The sequence below is a fragment of the Arvicanthis niloticus genome, chromosome 18 (genome assembly GCF_011762505.2).
Source record: "Arvicanthis niloticus isolate mArvNil1 chromosome 18, mArvNil1.pat.X, whole genome shotgun sequence".
NCBI classification, from domain to species: Eukaryota; Metazoa; Chordata; class Mammalia; order Rodentia; family Muridae; genus Arvicanthis; species Arvicanthis niloticus.
Window position 1 is genome coordinate 8,541,381 of NC_047675.1, and position 14,531 is coordinate 8,555,911.

A 14,531-nucleotide genomic window follows, 5' to 3' on the forward strand; every position below is an offset into this window, starting at 1 on the left:
CACCCATACTCACATAGACAAATCTAATTAAAAACTCAGTGGGTCACAACAATTCGATTGGGGCGAGGGTTGTACAGTGGTGGGAAGAATAGAGAGAGATGTTGAGGAGCAAGAGTTGTCAGAGTGCATTGTATGTGTATGAAACTGTCAAAATTTAATTTTTTAAAAAGGGTAGGTTAAATATCAGATTCTCAAAGGCTTGAATCCCAAGCAATCTTTTAAAAATACTAAGCAGAATACATCTGACAGAGGGTTAATATTTACAAAGAACTCCACAAAATTAAACTGAACTTAAAGAACCCTGTAAGGAATGGGCTAAGGAAATACAAAAGCAGCTTACAGAAAACAAAATACAAATGACTAATGAACATAAATAAAAATCAATACAAATGGCTAACGGACATATATAAACTATCCAACTTCACTATCCATTAGAGAAACACAAATTAAAATGGCATTATAATTTTATTTTATTAATGGCACGCATGAAGAAAATATCAAATATTGCCAACGATGTGAACAGATAGGAATCAATATATGCTTCTGGTGGGAACTTAAACTCGTCAAGCTATTATAAAAGTCACTACAGTAGCTTTTTGTTTGTTTTTAAGACTTGTTTAATTTTGTGTTTGTAATTGTTTTACATGAATATATGTCTATACCATGTGTATCCTGGAACTAGTTGTCGACATTTGCCAGGTGCCATGTAGGGGCAGTGAATCAACCCCTAATTCTGCAAGAACAAGTGTTTTCTTAACCTCTTAGCCATCCATCTAAGAGTATGGAGAGAGAGTCCACTATATGACAGTTCTTTTTCACCCAAAAGACTCCAAGTCAATACATCTGAGATACCCCAGCATCAATGTGTATTCAGCAATCATTCTCAAGAGCTAAATTATGGGACCAATCCAGTTGTCCAACAACAGAGGAACAAAGAAAATATAGTATAAGCAGTGTGTGGCAACTTTTTTGAACCATAAAAAATAGTTACATTGTTTACAGAAAAATGGAAGCAACTGGAGATAATCTTACAAAGTAAATGAAGCCAGCCTCAGACAAACACTGTATGTTTTCTCTCATTTGTTTCATCTAAATTTTATGCTGACAGTTAAAATTATCTGTCTGTCTGTCTCTCTCTCTCCACACACACACAAACACACACGCATACACACGAAAAACATGAGTACAGGAGACTAGAAGAACAAAGGAGACCAACAAGAGAGGAGCAGGAGGATGGAGTGTATTGTATGGTACGAATATGCTCAACATACAATGTATAGTTTTGGTGGCAAAGTATTTTTCATGTAACACAGTGAATGAATACACTACAACTACACCCAACTACAATGAATACGTAAACTTTTTTACATGTTTTAAATTAAGTACTAAGTGGAAATTTGTACCTTAGAATAACTTGGAAGAGACACAGAAAGCTGGAAATACTGAAAGTAAGTTCTAAAGAATGCCCAGTACATACCTATAACCTCAACTAGTAATGACAATCGAATCCAGCAGCATGTGTCCAAGCTTCCCCATGTTTAATGACCCTGCCTATTACTTCTCCAGAGTGCTGGAGATTGGACCGAGAATACCACATATGCCAGGGAAGCATTCCAGTACCAAGTTATCCTGTCAGCCCAACTGTTCTCTTTGACAGCAGAAATGTGCATTTATGTATGACTAAACAAACCTAAAACAGTACAACTTAATTTTGTGTCAATCAAAGGTTATACCTGTGTCAGAAGCTTCTCTTTTTCCTCTAACTCCTCGTCATTAAGGGGCTCTGCTTCATCAATTTTAAGCTGTTCTTCTTTCTGGGCCTGTGCCGCATTAGGTAAATCAGGACTCCGAGGTACCTAAGAGAAGTTTTCAATGCCATCAACTGGTAAATTTTAAGGGACTTAATAAATTCCTAACAAACTAACATTGCAGTTTTAATATACCCATAAAATTAACCATATTATTTAACTTCTAATACATACATCTTTAAAAAGTATTACTCATAAAAATTTTTTTTAATGAAAACTCAGAAAGTCCATATACTAGAATATAGCAAGCAACAGTATTTCCTACTAGGTTCAAATTAGTTAAGCAAAAGTCAGTAAGTAGTAGTTTTGCCCTTGTGGTTTGAGAAGAAAATGTAAAGAGAAGAATTTCAATTACCTTGTACCCAATAGTTTTCCTGTAATACAGAATTTCTTTTTCCAGTAATTCAAATAAACGTGGAGGAAAGAACTGGAAATCCTGAACATTTGGTTGTTTTGGAGGTCGAGGTGCCTAAAGAAAAATAAAAACAGTATTGTCCATTAAAAAACAAAAAAACCACAAAACTCAAACTCGTATTATTTCCTAAATGATAACAGCCAATCTCCGAGAAAAAGAATTCACCTTTAAATAGAAATGAACTGACATTAATCCAAATTTAAGCCAATTCAAAAGTAACACAAAACATAATTCTGAATTTTATTTTTGTAAAAATGTGAGAAGACACAAATTCATCTACAACATATTTCAGTATCTTCATGCTGCCACCTTACCTTGGGTGCTTTAGGTTCACTAACACGGAGAGCTTCCCTGAAATATGCATCAACAGCATAGTTGGCTTTTCTTTCTCTTTTTGGTGGTTCAATCCACTCTGTGAATGCAATCTAGGATGTGGGAAAAAATTCCAATCACTAATTTCATTATACACAGCAGTAAATTATCTACAGTGATTTATAAATAAAAATATGGCCGGGTGGTGGTGGCGCATGCCTTTAATCCCAGCACTTGGGAGTCAGAGGCAGGCGGATTTCTGAGTTCAAGGCCAGCCTGGACTACAGAGTGAGTTCCAGGACAGCCAGGGCTACACAGAGAAACCCTGTCTCGAAAAAACCAAAATAAATAAATAAATAAATAAAAATATGATGAGCTACTAAACTAAAATTCAACAAAGGTGAAGACTGTGGTACTTTTAATACTATGTAATTAGTACACACAAACCAGAATTTATAAAATACTACAAAATACATGGTAGAACCCAAATAAATAAAAAAATTAGACATAATTTTGTTTAAAAAAACTTCAATATTTGTCTAAATAGTAAGAAAAATGACTATTTCTTTTATACAGCATTTGACAATTTCTCTCTATATTAGTAAATAGATCTACTAAAACTAAATCATTTTAATTACCAATTAATTCAAGTTCTAAGAAAAATAGCCTGTGTCCTTTTTATTGCCATTTAGTTTACTTTCAAATATTCCAAATGATAATCACACTATACAAGAATACTTTCCGTATTAGTATACAATGAACTTTATTGTATAAATTAAAAATACTCCAAAACTAGCTTAGTGGCACATATCTGTAGTGGCAACACTAAGGACGGACCTAGAGGCAATGCATTAAGAGAGTTCAAGCCAGTCTCAGATAGAAACCAAGGAAGGGCATCCCCAGCAATGTTAAGACCACTCCCCCCAGTCCCCCAATGAGTAAGCAAGCAAGGGAACCAATAAATCAGAGATTACAAGCTACAACACTAAACTATGAAAAACCTAACATAGGAATAAGCAACTAACACAAGATTCCAAGTTTTCAGTAAAACTTCATTCTGAAATAAATACCTTTTGTTTTTCTCTATAGTCTTCTCCTTCAAAGTTATAAACACTGGACTCTGTATCCATCGTAAAGTTTCTAAGTGAGCTTTCACCCATCTTGGAGAGTTTTTCATTCATTTCTGCAGTCTACATAGAAAAAAAAATCTTAAATTCAGAGCAAAATAATCTTAAGACCTGTAGTCAATACAAAACTAGAAAGATGGCTCAAGAGTTAAAAACACTTGTTGCTCTTCCAGACAACCTGATTCAATTCACAGGGCAGCTCACAGCTATATTTAACTCCAGTTCCAAGGGATCTAGTGCCCTCTTCTGGCTTCACTGGGCAACAGACACACTTGTGATGCACAGACAAGCACCCATACACAAAAAATTAAAAAAAAAAAAAAAAAAAAAAAAGACTGCTTTATGGTATAGAAACACTTGGTTTTTTATATATAAAAAAGAAGTTAGTGACTCACAAAGGAAGTATTTTCTCAAATAGTTTTGGTCTAAACTTTCAGATCCAAAGAAAATTCCAATTCCTCAAATCTAAAAGGCAGTCCAAATATCTAGGAACTACATCAAGGTGGACTACAGGAGGATTCTAGGCAGCTGGCTAAAAGCCAGTATTCCTCAGAAACTTGTCAAGCCAGTTGTCTCCCGAAGGGAGTCACTTCCCTTACCTCTGGCAGTCTCTCACCCCAGGCACCTATCTATCTGTATATCAAAGCCCATGCTGGCCTCCAGACTCCCCCAGTATTGTAAGTACCTGTTATATACGCATTGCAAAGTCCATGCTGTCATGCTAGCATCCTAGCCTTCTCCCCTCCTCCCATAGCTAAACCCCTTCTAGCTCTTGGGCTTCCCCTGCCAACTGCTCATCCTTCTATAGCCTGGCTAGTTTCACTGTTCTTCCCTTCATTCCTGCTATCTTCACTATGCTTTCTCTACCCTCTGCTGATTCCCCAGAGCAAATCATGTATGCTCTGCTGATCATGTTCAGTCTAATTCTTTCTCTGCTCTGGACTCCTCCAGATGCTGCTGGCTGTTTCCTCTCATATCTACAATAAAAAAAAAAAAAAAAAACACCTCTCCTCTTTAATCATACAGTCATGCATGGTTATAGAGAACAGACTGTCAGTTTCTTCATAAACTATTGGTTACAAAACACTACCATTTACTATGCATCTCACCTTCTTTGCACCTCTTTCTAAAATACCATCGATATCCTCATCAGTGATTTCACTCTCTTTTGAAGCAAACACATGTGTGGCGCCATGTCGAATCATTTGAAGCATTTCATCTTTCCCAATTTTGTTCAGGTTCTGATCTACAAGCCTCCCTGGGGGAAAAAAAAAAAAAAAAAAAAAAAGGATTGTGTTGTATTATATTGTAGGAGGAAGAATGGATACTAAAATCTGATTCCCTAATTAGTTCTTGATTGTGTCAATAAAGGAGGAGGAAGCCAATTGCTGGGTGAAAGGAGACTGTTGGGATTTCCGTGCGCCAAGAGGAGCTGAGGTGGGCAGGCAGGAGGAGAAAGAAGTCAGGCAGTTGTTGGTGACTTGGCAAAGCTAGCTGAGAGGAAAGGAGGTAGCACGTTTTTAACTTTACACACAACAGTATATTAATTAGACTTTATTTTACTGTAAACTTAAAAATTAAGTATTAGAAATTTTACCAATTTCTGTTTACTGTTAATTTATAAACGACCAAACTCACTTTTATGCTAAATTCAATGCTTCATTTTCAGCTGTGTAAGTTTTTAAGTATTTCTAAAGGTTACACATTATATATTATCTACTGTATATTGGCTCATTAAAATGTTTTTTGAAGAATATAGTATGAGATATTTGAAAATCAAGTTGCTGAGAGCAGTGGCGTATAATTTAATCCCAGAACTCAAGAGACAGAGCAGGCAATTTTCTATGAGCTCAAAACTAGCCTGAACTATGTAGTGAACTGAACTATGTAGTGAGTTACAGAACAGCCACAGCTATATATATTGAGACCCTGTCTCAAAAGCAAACAAACAAAAACAAGAAATGAAAAGAAAATCAAAGTTGACAGAAAAATCTCACAAATTTTAACATATTTAAACCTTATAAACATAAGACATTTCCTATCAGAAGGATGTTATTGATCATCTTTCCCAGTCAGTTTTATCTGAGAAAACTGAAATATAAAAGTCTTCATTATGTTTAGATTTTACAGAAGAACAGGTACCTTTAATCACAATTGTGGAAAATCAGAGACAGTGTATGAGCTCAAGGCCAGCCCAGTCCACTTAGGAAATTCTAAATCAGTCAGCGCTACATAATGAGCCCATTTCAATTAATTAATTAGTTCATTAATTTTTAAAATAACAAGAAAATATCTAGATATGAAAAACTCAAAAGCTTTTGAAAATTTAGTTTAATCACAGAAAATAACATTAATAAATCAAGACATTCAACTGCTAGGAATTTAGCCAATCTTAATTTGTATTTTCATAAATGTAAGCAAAAAAAGTCTTCCTAAAAGCTGATCTGGTACAAGAACTTGAAGTTTCCTTCATTTGAGCCAAATAATAAAGTTCTATGGCTATAGTCAAGAGACTCCCTCCTACTAACTTCTAAAGTTCCTTGAAAATGCTAGCACTTTGGTCCACTTGTTGCTTTATTCTCAACACCAAAAACAATACCTAGCATCTAACAGTCACTTAATAAATAGTTCCAGATAAGAAAAAAGTACCACACTTTTTGTTTAGTATCCTCAGTGCTTCTATATCACCACAGCTCAATTTAATATATGCTATGCTCAATGTCATATATTTCATATATTTTCCCATTAATTCTTTTTTTTTTTTTTTTTTTTTTTTTTTGGTTTTTTGAGACAAGGTTTCTCTGTGTAGCCCTGGCTGTCCTGGAACTCACTCTGTAGACCAGGCTGGCCTCGAACTCAGAAATCCGCCTGCCTCTGCCTCTGCCTCCCAAGTGCTGGGATTAAAGGCGTGCACCACCACCGCCCGGCTTTCCCATTAATTCTTAAAAACTAAGTATTACTTTTATTTCCACTTAAGTGAAGTATAAAGTTCAGGTTAGAGAAAAACTGTTAGCTAGTAAATACTATAATCAACTTATCCAAGCTCAAAACTCATTACCTTAGTGACAAAATTAAAAATTAAAATATATGTAATATAAACCTTCTTTCTCGGCTGTTAGCTGGACTCTAGGTGCTTAAAATCTCCCCTAAAGCATCAGACTGAAACATGTTGCTGTCAAACCAACTTAGGGAATTATCTAAAGTTCTAGGTCTCACCTTGTTGAATTACTATGGAATCCAGTCTGAGTTTCATCTCAGCACGCTCTACTATTCTTTCTTCCACAGTGTTATCAGTTATAAAGCGAAACACTCGGACAGTCTTAGTTTGTCCAATTCTATGTGCTCGGTCCTAGCAGAATGAAATTATCATGTTATTTTTAATATAGTTAAAAAGTGAAATAATAAAAAAACATGTACACTGAGAAGCAAAATTAAAATATTCATTAAATATAACACCTATACTATGGATTCATGTTATATAAATAAATATTTCTTAAATTCTCAAATTTAATCAAATTAAATGCCAGGGAAGCTTCCTAAAACTAAAGAAAATTATAATTGTTTAACAAAGCCAACCACATGAGTAACAAAAATATAATGATACCAGCTAACAAGCAAGACTGTAATATATCAATTTAATAATTTCTTTCACTTTCATTTAGTTTCAAAATCTTTTCTTCGTCGAATTAATGAAATCTTGTCACTTATTAGGAAAATAAAAAAAAATGTCCTTCACACATGATATAAAAATCATATTCAAATATTACTCAATTAGCTAAATACACTCAATCAAATTAATTTGAATGTTAATTCTGTTTAACTTCTGGTAAATTCACAAACCATGTTCCTCTAACAAAACACCTTAGTTATGGAGCTGGTCAGATGACTCAGTGGTTAAGAGCACTGGTTGCTCTTCCAAAGGCCTTGAGTTCAATTCCCAGCAGCCATATGGAAATAAGATGCCTCTTCTAGCAGGCGGGTGTACATGCAGCAGAACAGTCATACGTTAAATAAATTAATTAAAATCAACTTCCTCATTTGGCCAGACACTCACAAAATGGGCATAAATTTTAGGCAATCCAAGTGGCAGATGAATTACCAGCTCACAAACTAATTTCCCTTTCTCATAAAGCACAACTGCACTCATTTACTGACATCCTCATTCACCAGAGTATTCAAAATACTCTGAATACTATTCAGTGATAGTGAGTGCTCAACTTGAAAACGGGACATCTTCACCAATCTCCCACCACACTGAAGGGTTCTCTTAACACATCAAAAGAGGGGAGAGGAAAAGGTGGGAGAAGGAATCTAAGACCCAGAGACTGGAGAGGAAGCTATCGTCTGTGTGTAAAATGCCCATTGCAGGCATCGACCCACAGCAGTTGTGGTTACCTGCACAAAATCAAGTCCATCAAAATTCTAGCTGTTGAGACCCATTTTTCCTAGCCAAGGAGCTACTGGCAGGTAACTTATTAGAGGAAGGGAGACTCTTTTTCCTTTGGGTATAACCACTGGTAAACTGCCCCTGCTCCAGGAGACGGCCCCATGTATAAGTGCAATAATTGGAATCACTTGATTGTTTAAGGAGAGAGAGTGAGACAGACAGGAAGTTGCAAAGGGAGAGATGTATTAAGATGAATCTAAGAAGAGCAGGCGGGGGCAATAGGAGATATATATGACCAAAATTAAAGATTAAAACATTATATACCTATAAAAATAAAGAGAATTGTGGGATGAGGAGATAATTAAGTGGGTAAAGAACTTGGTGCCCAGCCTGACCACCTGAGCGCAACTGAAAACCAGATGATGGAAAGTTAACTCCCAAGTTGTCCCTTGTCAACTTGAAACGGGACATCTTCGCCAATCTCCCGCCACACTGAAGGGTTCTCTTAACACATCAAAAGAGGGGAGAGGTGTATAACCTTCACTTATACACCAGGCAGAAATGTGTTGACACACTTTCTAAATAGCTAAATTTTTTAAAATTAAAAGAAAGTTCTAGTAGGTAAAAATCAGGATATTTTATAAAATGAACATATCCTAAGACATCTATTAAGCACACACAGTATCTACTTGTTATGTCTCACCATAGCCTGAAGATCAACTTGAGGATTCCAATCTGAATCATATAAAATTACTACATCAGCAGTTGCAAGATTGATGCCCAGACCACCAGCACGTGTACTTAGCATAAATACAAACTTTGTGCTATTTGGTTCATTGTATGCATTGATGGAGTCCTATGGAAATAAAATAACAAGTGTTAAGAAATTTCTGTTCTATTTGTTATGGGATAGGATTTTTTTTCATTTAAGACGATCTTACTATGTAGCCCTAGCTGGCCTGAAACTCACTATATAGACTGCCTTCTGGCTCCTGAATACCGGGTTTAAAGGTACTCTACACCATATCCAACACGGGTGGGACATTTTTTATATTGCCCACGCTGGCTCAAACACCTGCTCCTCCTGTAGTTACAACCAGCTGGGGCTACAGGTTTATACCATCGTGACTGACTTAGAAAGTTACTTTATCTAGGACATGGTAGCACATTCCTATAATCAATCCCAGCACTGAGGAAAAGGCAGTTTAAGATCATACTCAACTACACACTGAATTTCAGACTAGCATAAACATATAAATCCCTATCTGATGTGACTGGCTCAGTAGTTAAGAGCGCTGGTTGCTCTTCCAGGAAACCCTGGATCTATCCCCAGCACCCATGTAGCAACTCACACCCATCTGTTACTCTAGTGCCCAGGGTTCCAATGGCCATTTCTGGCCTCCTTGGACACCAGGCACATACAAGGTACAGACAGACACGCAGGCAAAACACCATCACACAAATAAAAGACATTTAAAAAGAAATTTACATAACTATTTTTAGAAAACAAATACTCTGATATAATACAATACAAACATATTAAATTGGTACACGCTAATGGAATATAAGAAATAAAGTTGTTTTATCTGATTTTTTAACTACCCATCCTTTTGTACGTACTTGTCTCTCATCATGGGGTGTCTGTCCATCCAACCTGCAGTACTCATAATTTCTCCACATGCAATAATCTTCCAGAATGTCTAACACCCTTGTCATCTGACTAAAGATTAGTACTCTTGAGCCTGATGAACAGAAATAGCCCATTATCAGAAATTTCTAACACAGAAATTTTTATTTAAAAATGTAACACTAAACAAAAGTAGGACTAACAAATTATCCATCAAGTTCCAAATTAGTTATTTGGTTAAAAGGATAAAAATGGCATCAGTAAACACCCAGGCCAGTCATTCTCCACCTATCTTCCATTATAGAACAAAAAAGTGTCATGTGTACAGTATACTAAGGTAAAAACTTTGCTTTAGGAGACCGAATCATTAGCCTGTTACCTCATTTATATTTAAAAGTTGTACTACAGCACTGCACATTTTTTCTTTAAACATGATTCCCTAAACTCCAACACTAAATCCCTAGTATTTGAATTATGGGAACCACATTTTAACTTAACAGACCATGAATGTGTTTCAATTCACTAACAACAATAATGGTGGTTTTGGCTGTCATTATCAAGGTCCATCTATAGGTATAGCCATCTGTGGTGGTTTGAATATGCTTGGCCCAGGAAGTGGCACTCTTAGAAGGTGTGGCCTTGTTGAAGGAAGTGTGTCACTGTGCGCCTGAGTTTTATGACCCTCTTCCTAGCTGCCAGGAAGCCAGTCTTCTCCTAGCCTTCAGATGAAAATGTACAACTCTCAGCTCCTCTTACACCACGCCTTCCTGTGAAAGGGTTAAAAAATTTTCAAAAACTCCTAACAGGCAAGCAGAACCAAGAGTGCAGGTCAGCTTGGTCGTGAGCTCTGTGTTTCAGGAACTTAGCTGACCACAAGATGGCTGATTACATACAGGCTCTTAGAGAATAGCCTATACAAAAATGTTCCTTGGACCCTGTCACAAACTGAATAATGGGCTGGGACTTTCCACAGGTGCTCTCCAATAACCCTCCTTCACTCCCTCTGGGTTGTGGTTTCCCCCCTTCCCCCCCACCCCGAGTTGTGGTTTTGGGCTTTAAATTCTCTCTGTCTTCAAAGCCCCACTGCCCCTGCATGGGTCATGGGTCTTGACCTCAGTATACTGATTGAAATATACCTCTTGCTGATTGCATCAAGTTCGGTGTCTTGTGAGTTAATAAGTGGCCAAGAATTCCCGAGGTTTGGGTGAGGTCCTCCCTTCGTGGGGGCCTTACACCTGGATGCTGCCATACTCCCACCTTAATGATAATGGACTGAACCACTATACTTGTAAGCCAGCCTCAATTATATGTTGTCCTTAAACTTGGTCATGATATCTGTGCCCTCTTTCCTTCAAAATCATACCTAAGCCAGGCAATGGTGGCAATGCCTTAATTCTAGCAAGAGGAAGAAGGCAAAGGCAAGTAGATCCTGAGTTTGAGGCCAGCCTAGTCTAGAAGGAGTTCAAGGATAGCCAGGACTACACAGAGAAGTCCTGTCTTGAAACATAATTAGAGAAATTTGAATGTTCACTGTACGCTTGATATTACAGAAATCTGTTTCTTTTAGGACTGGTATTTATCTTTAAAAGCTGCATAATATACAAAACCACTATAATGAGATGTTTCATTTCAATTCATCTAGGAGAACTATACCTATACACATACAATCCAGACAGTCATTCTCAGAAAAAAATTCAGAACACTGTAAATAGAAATGCTTTGAGTAGCGAACGCCTTTAATCCCAGCACTTGGGAGGCAGAGGCAGGTGGATTTCTGAGTTCGAGGCCAGCCTGGTCTACAGAGTGAGTTCCAGGACAGCCAGGGCTACACAGAGAAACCCTGTCTCGACAAACCAAAAAAAAAAAAAAAAAAGAAATGCTTTGAGTACATGTAGTACATGTAAATAATATTTAAGTAAATATTTTAAACTCTATAAAAGAAAACACCAGGAACACAACATCACTGTCTAACAAACTATCTGGAAAATGTGCATATAAGAAAGGCATTCCTGGTATCTTATGAAAAAGATGAAATTTCTAGGAAAGCTACAAGAAACTGAATGGTAGCTACTCTGCATGTCTACACAACTTCTATAAGAATTAAGGCTTAAAATTAGGGGACGAAAATTTGGCTAAGATTTTTAGTTCTTTTAACACTTAACACTTCAACTTTAAAAACTGTTAGAATAGACATTTCAAAGTGTTGTGTTTCATCCTCTTAATACTAAAATGTTTAAAGTTTTCATTACTTTTCAATTTAATGCCAGTAACATAGATACCTTGTTCTTTTAATTTAGGGAGTAGCTTGTCTAACACCACCATCTTGCCACTGTTGGTAACTAGATGCATATCTGTGGTGTAAGGGGGGCCAGGCTCAGCTCCATCGAAGAGATATGGATGATTGCAGCACTTCCTCAACTGCATCAAAATGTTCAATAACCTCATTTTGTCCATCTTCCCTGCTGAGTTTAATATGTCTATATCTTTCATTAATATCCGAGTATACCTATTAAAAAGAAAAAATGTTTAATGCATGACACACTGCACACTTAATCCCCTCACCCACCCCAATCACAAAATACTTAAGAATAATTTGAAAAATTATTGCCTGAAATTTGTTTCCAATGATCTAAGTTAAGAATAAACAGGTACAACACAGATTTTAAAAGTTTAAAATGTTTGTACAAAAAAAATGTATTTCTCAGTTTGTGTGGTGATGATGAATGGACCCAGGACTTTGTGCATGTTAGATAAACACGTTAACAACTGAACTAGATCCTAAGCCATCATTTTTTTTGTTTGGTTTCATGGATCTTACTTCTGTCTATTACGTCTTTATGACTGGCCAGCAAAATGCTATACTTTTTAAATATAGAAATTATGACTGTTTTAAGTGAATCTTGGGCAAAATTAAGTAGAAGCATATCATTCAATGTTAGGATAATTAAACTAAACCTCTAGTTCTTATCATTTGTCGAAAATAAACAGAAGTCCCACCACCAGAATACACTTGGGCAGCAGAAACCACACTGCAACCCAGTCTGGTGTGCTGATTTGTCTCCTGCCACCTACTTTTTAATGGGCATTGAATTAACAGGTTAAGCCTAATCAAGTACACAGAAACTCTAAAGACACAAATTAGATAAATAAAAGACTGTAAAGTGAAAATCTGGGAACAACAGTATTGTCAAGCATCTCAGAATACATACCATTCTCTTTGCATTTTGCTAAGACCCACATAGATTTTTACTTCTTTCTTGGGAGGCAAACTCTTTTCAACATCAGCTTTAATTCGACGAAGGAGGAATGGACGTAAAACCTTAGAAAGGGAAAAAAAGAGAATCTTATCTACAATATTGATATTATTTCAAAATCTTAAAATTATGTACCAAATACATAGAAACAATTTGTTTGAATAGCAACTATTTTTAATATTTTCCTGTCCAAAACACATCATTTATTACTATTGCATTACTGAAAGGTAACAATAGCATCATTCATGCTATATATGAATAATACTTGCTATATTCTCATTAAATACTAGAAAACAAAGAGTTTTAAAACTCTTTTCAACATTGCTAATTCATGTTAGTTTTAAAACTAGTTACTAGAACACATACTGTTCAACACTGCTTAAGAAATGGCTAGCCCACATTAAGAGCTGTATAACTAGCTTTTAAATAATTACCCATTACAAAATCAGTGTGGCAAGTATAAAAACCCAGTTCAGTTCCGTTCAGTCTTAGCAAGTTAACATATCTATATAGTCAGAACTACAAATCCTTGAGACCCTCCCACATCTTTCCTAACAGTAAGCAATATTTTTTCTTTTTAAAAACAGATCAGTTCTCATCTCTTATTTTTAATTTTATACAACTCATTATTTCTATACTTTATGACTCATAACTTTTTTATTCAATGTTTGTGATCATTATCTAGATTTCAAAAAGTACTAGTTCTTTTTATAAAATATAAGTTTTAATATAACAATAAAACTGAAAATTATTTTTATACCTTCTTTGTACTAGTTTTACTGACTTATAAAAATGACTGTATCACAAAACAAATTTAAAATGGATGAGGAAAACCATCTTCAACTCTTGTCTGATTACAGTATATGACAAAGCTAGGACAGACACCAGCTACTGCAAAGACAAAAAGACCTTCCGTACCACGTGGCTCTCTTCTGAAATTGTCCAGCTAGATACAGCTTGATACACCCAGGGAAAGCCAGCCAAGAACTCACCAGACTACCTACAAACTCTACAAGTATTAAAATGCAAGTTATTAAGATAGAATTTTGTAGAGAGTAGGAAAGTGATTTTGTGTCATTATACAGCTGATAAATCATTCCGAAGAATACCAAGGTGAGTTATAAATTTTTTAATTAATATTATTGAGTGTATCCGTCCATGATGTATCTGCTATGACACACATTGGAAGTCAGAAGCCAACCATGTCGAATCAGTTCTCTCCTTCCACCTTGGTGTGGGTGTCAGGGATGTAACTGGGGTCAACAGGCCTCCAAAGCAAGCACCTTTCTGTAATGCTGACGCATGTTACCAGCCTCTATGTCCCTTTCACCACAGGGCCATAATGGGGATTTCAGCATGCAAGGGCAGGACAACAAAGTAGACAATACCATTTCTCTTCACCCTTGAGTATTTCACACTATTCTGAGAAAAACTAACAAAGATACCAAAACACTTGACTGCTGCTTAGGCACTTTCACCTGCTTTATCTACATGGACTAGACATTTACTTAAAGGAAAGCCATGAAGTAAAGGACATGAGGACAAAGTTAGAAAGGAATTAATTCCTGTGCCTCATTTTTCATCACTAAAATTTTATCAAC

At 36.1% G+C, this 14,531-nt stretch overlaps 1 protein-coding gene across 1 annotated transcript in view; it reads right to left on the reverse strand.

The window, feature by feature from the left end:
* Smarca5 (SNF2 related chromatin remodeling ATPase 5) overlaps window positions 1-14,531 on the reverse strand; it is a 35,399-nt gene that overhangs the window by 6,615 nt on the left and 14,253 nt on the right. Inside the window, exons 10-19 of the mRNA XM_034522362.2 lie at window positions 12,886-12,995; window positions 11,956-12,182; window positions 9,670-9,791; window positions 8,753-8,905; window positions 6,879-7,011; window positions 4,772-4,920; window positions 3,606-3,725; window positions 2,538-2,648; window positions 2,164-2,277; window positions 1,734-1,856 (exon numbers count right to left, since the gene is read on the reverse strand). Coding sequence (XP_034378253.1) covers window positions 1,734-1,856; window positions 2,164-2,277; window positions 2,538-2,648; window positions 3,606-3,725; window positions 4,772-4,920; window positions 6,879-7,011; window positions 8,753-8,905; window positions 9,670-9,791; window positions 11,956-12,182; window positions 12,886-12,995 — 1,362 coding nt within the window. The remainder of the gene's footprint in view (window positions 1-1,733; window positions 1,857-2,163; window positions 2,278-2,537; window positions 2,649-3,605; window positions 3,726-4,771; window positions 4,921-6,878; window positions 7,012-8,752; window positions 8,906-9,669; window positions 9,792-11,955; window positions 12,183-12,885; window positions 12,996-14,531) is intronic.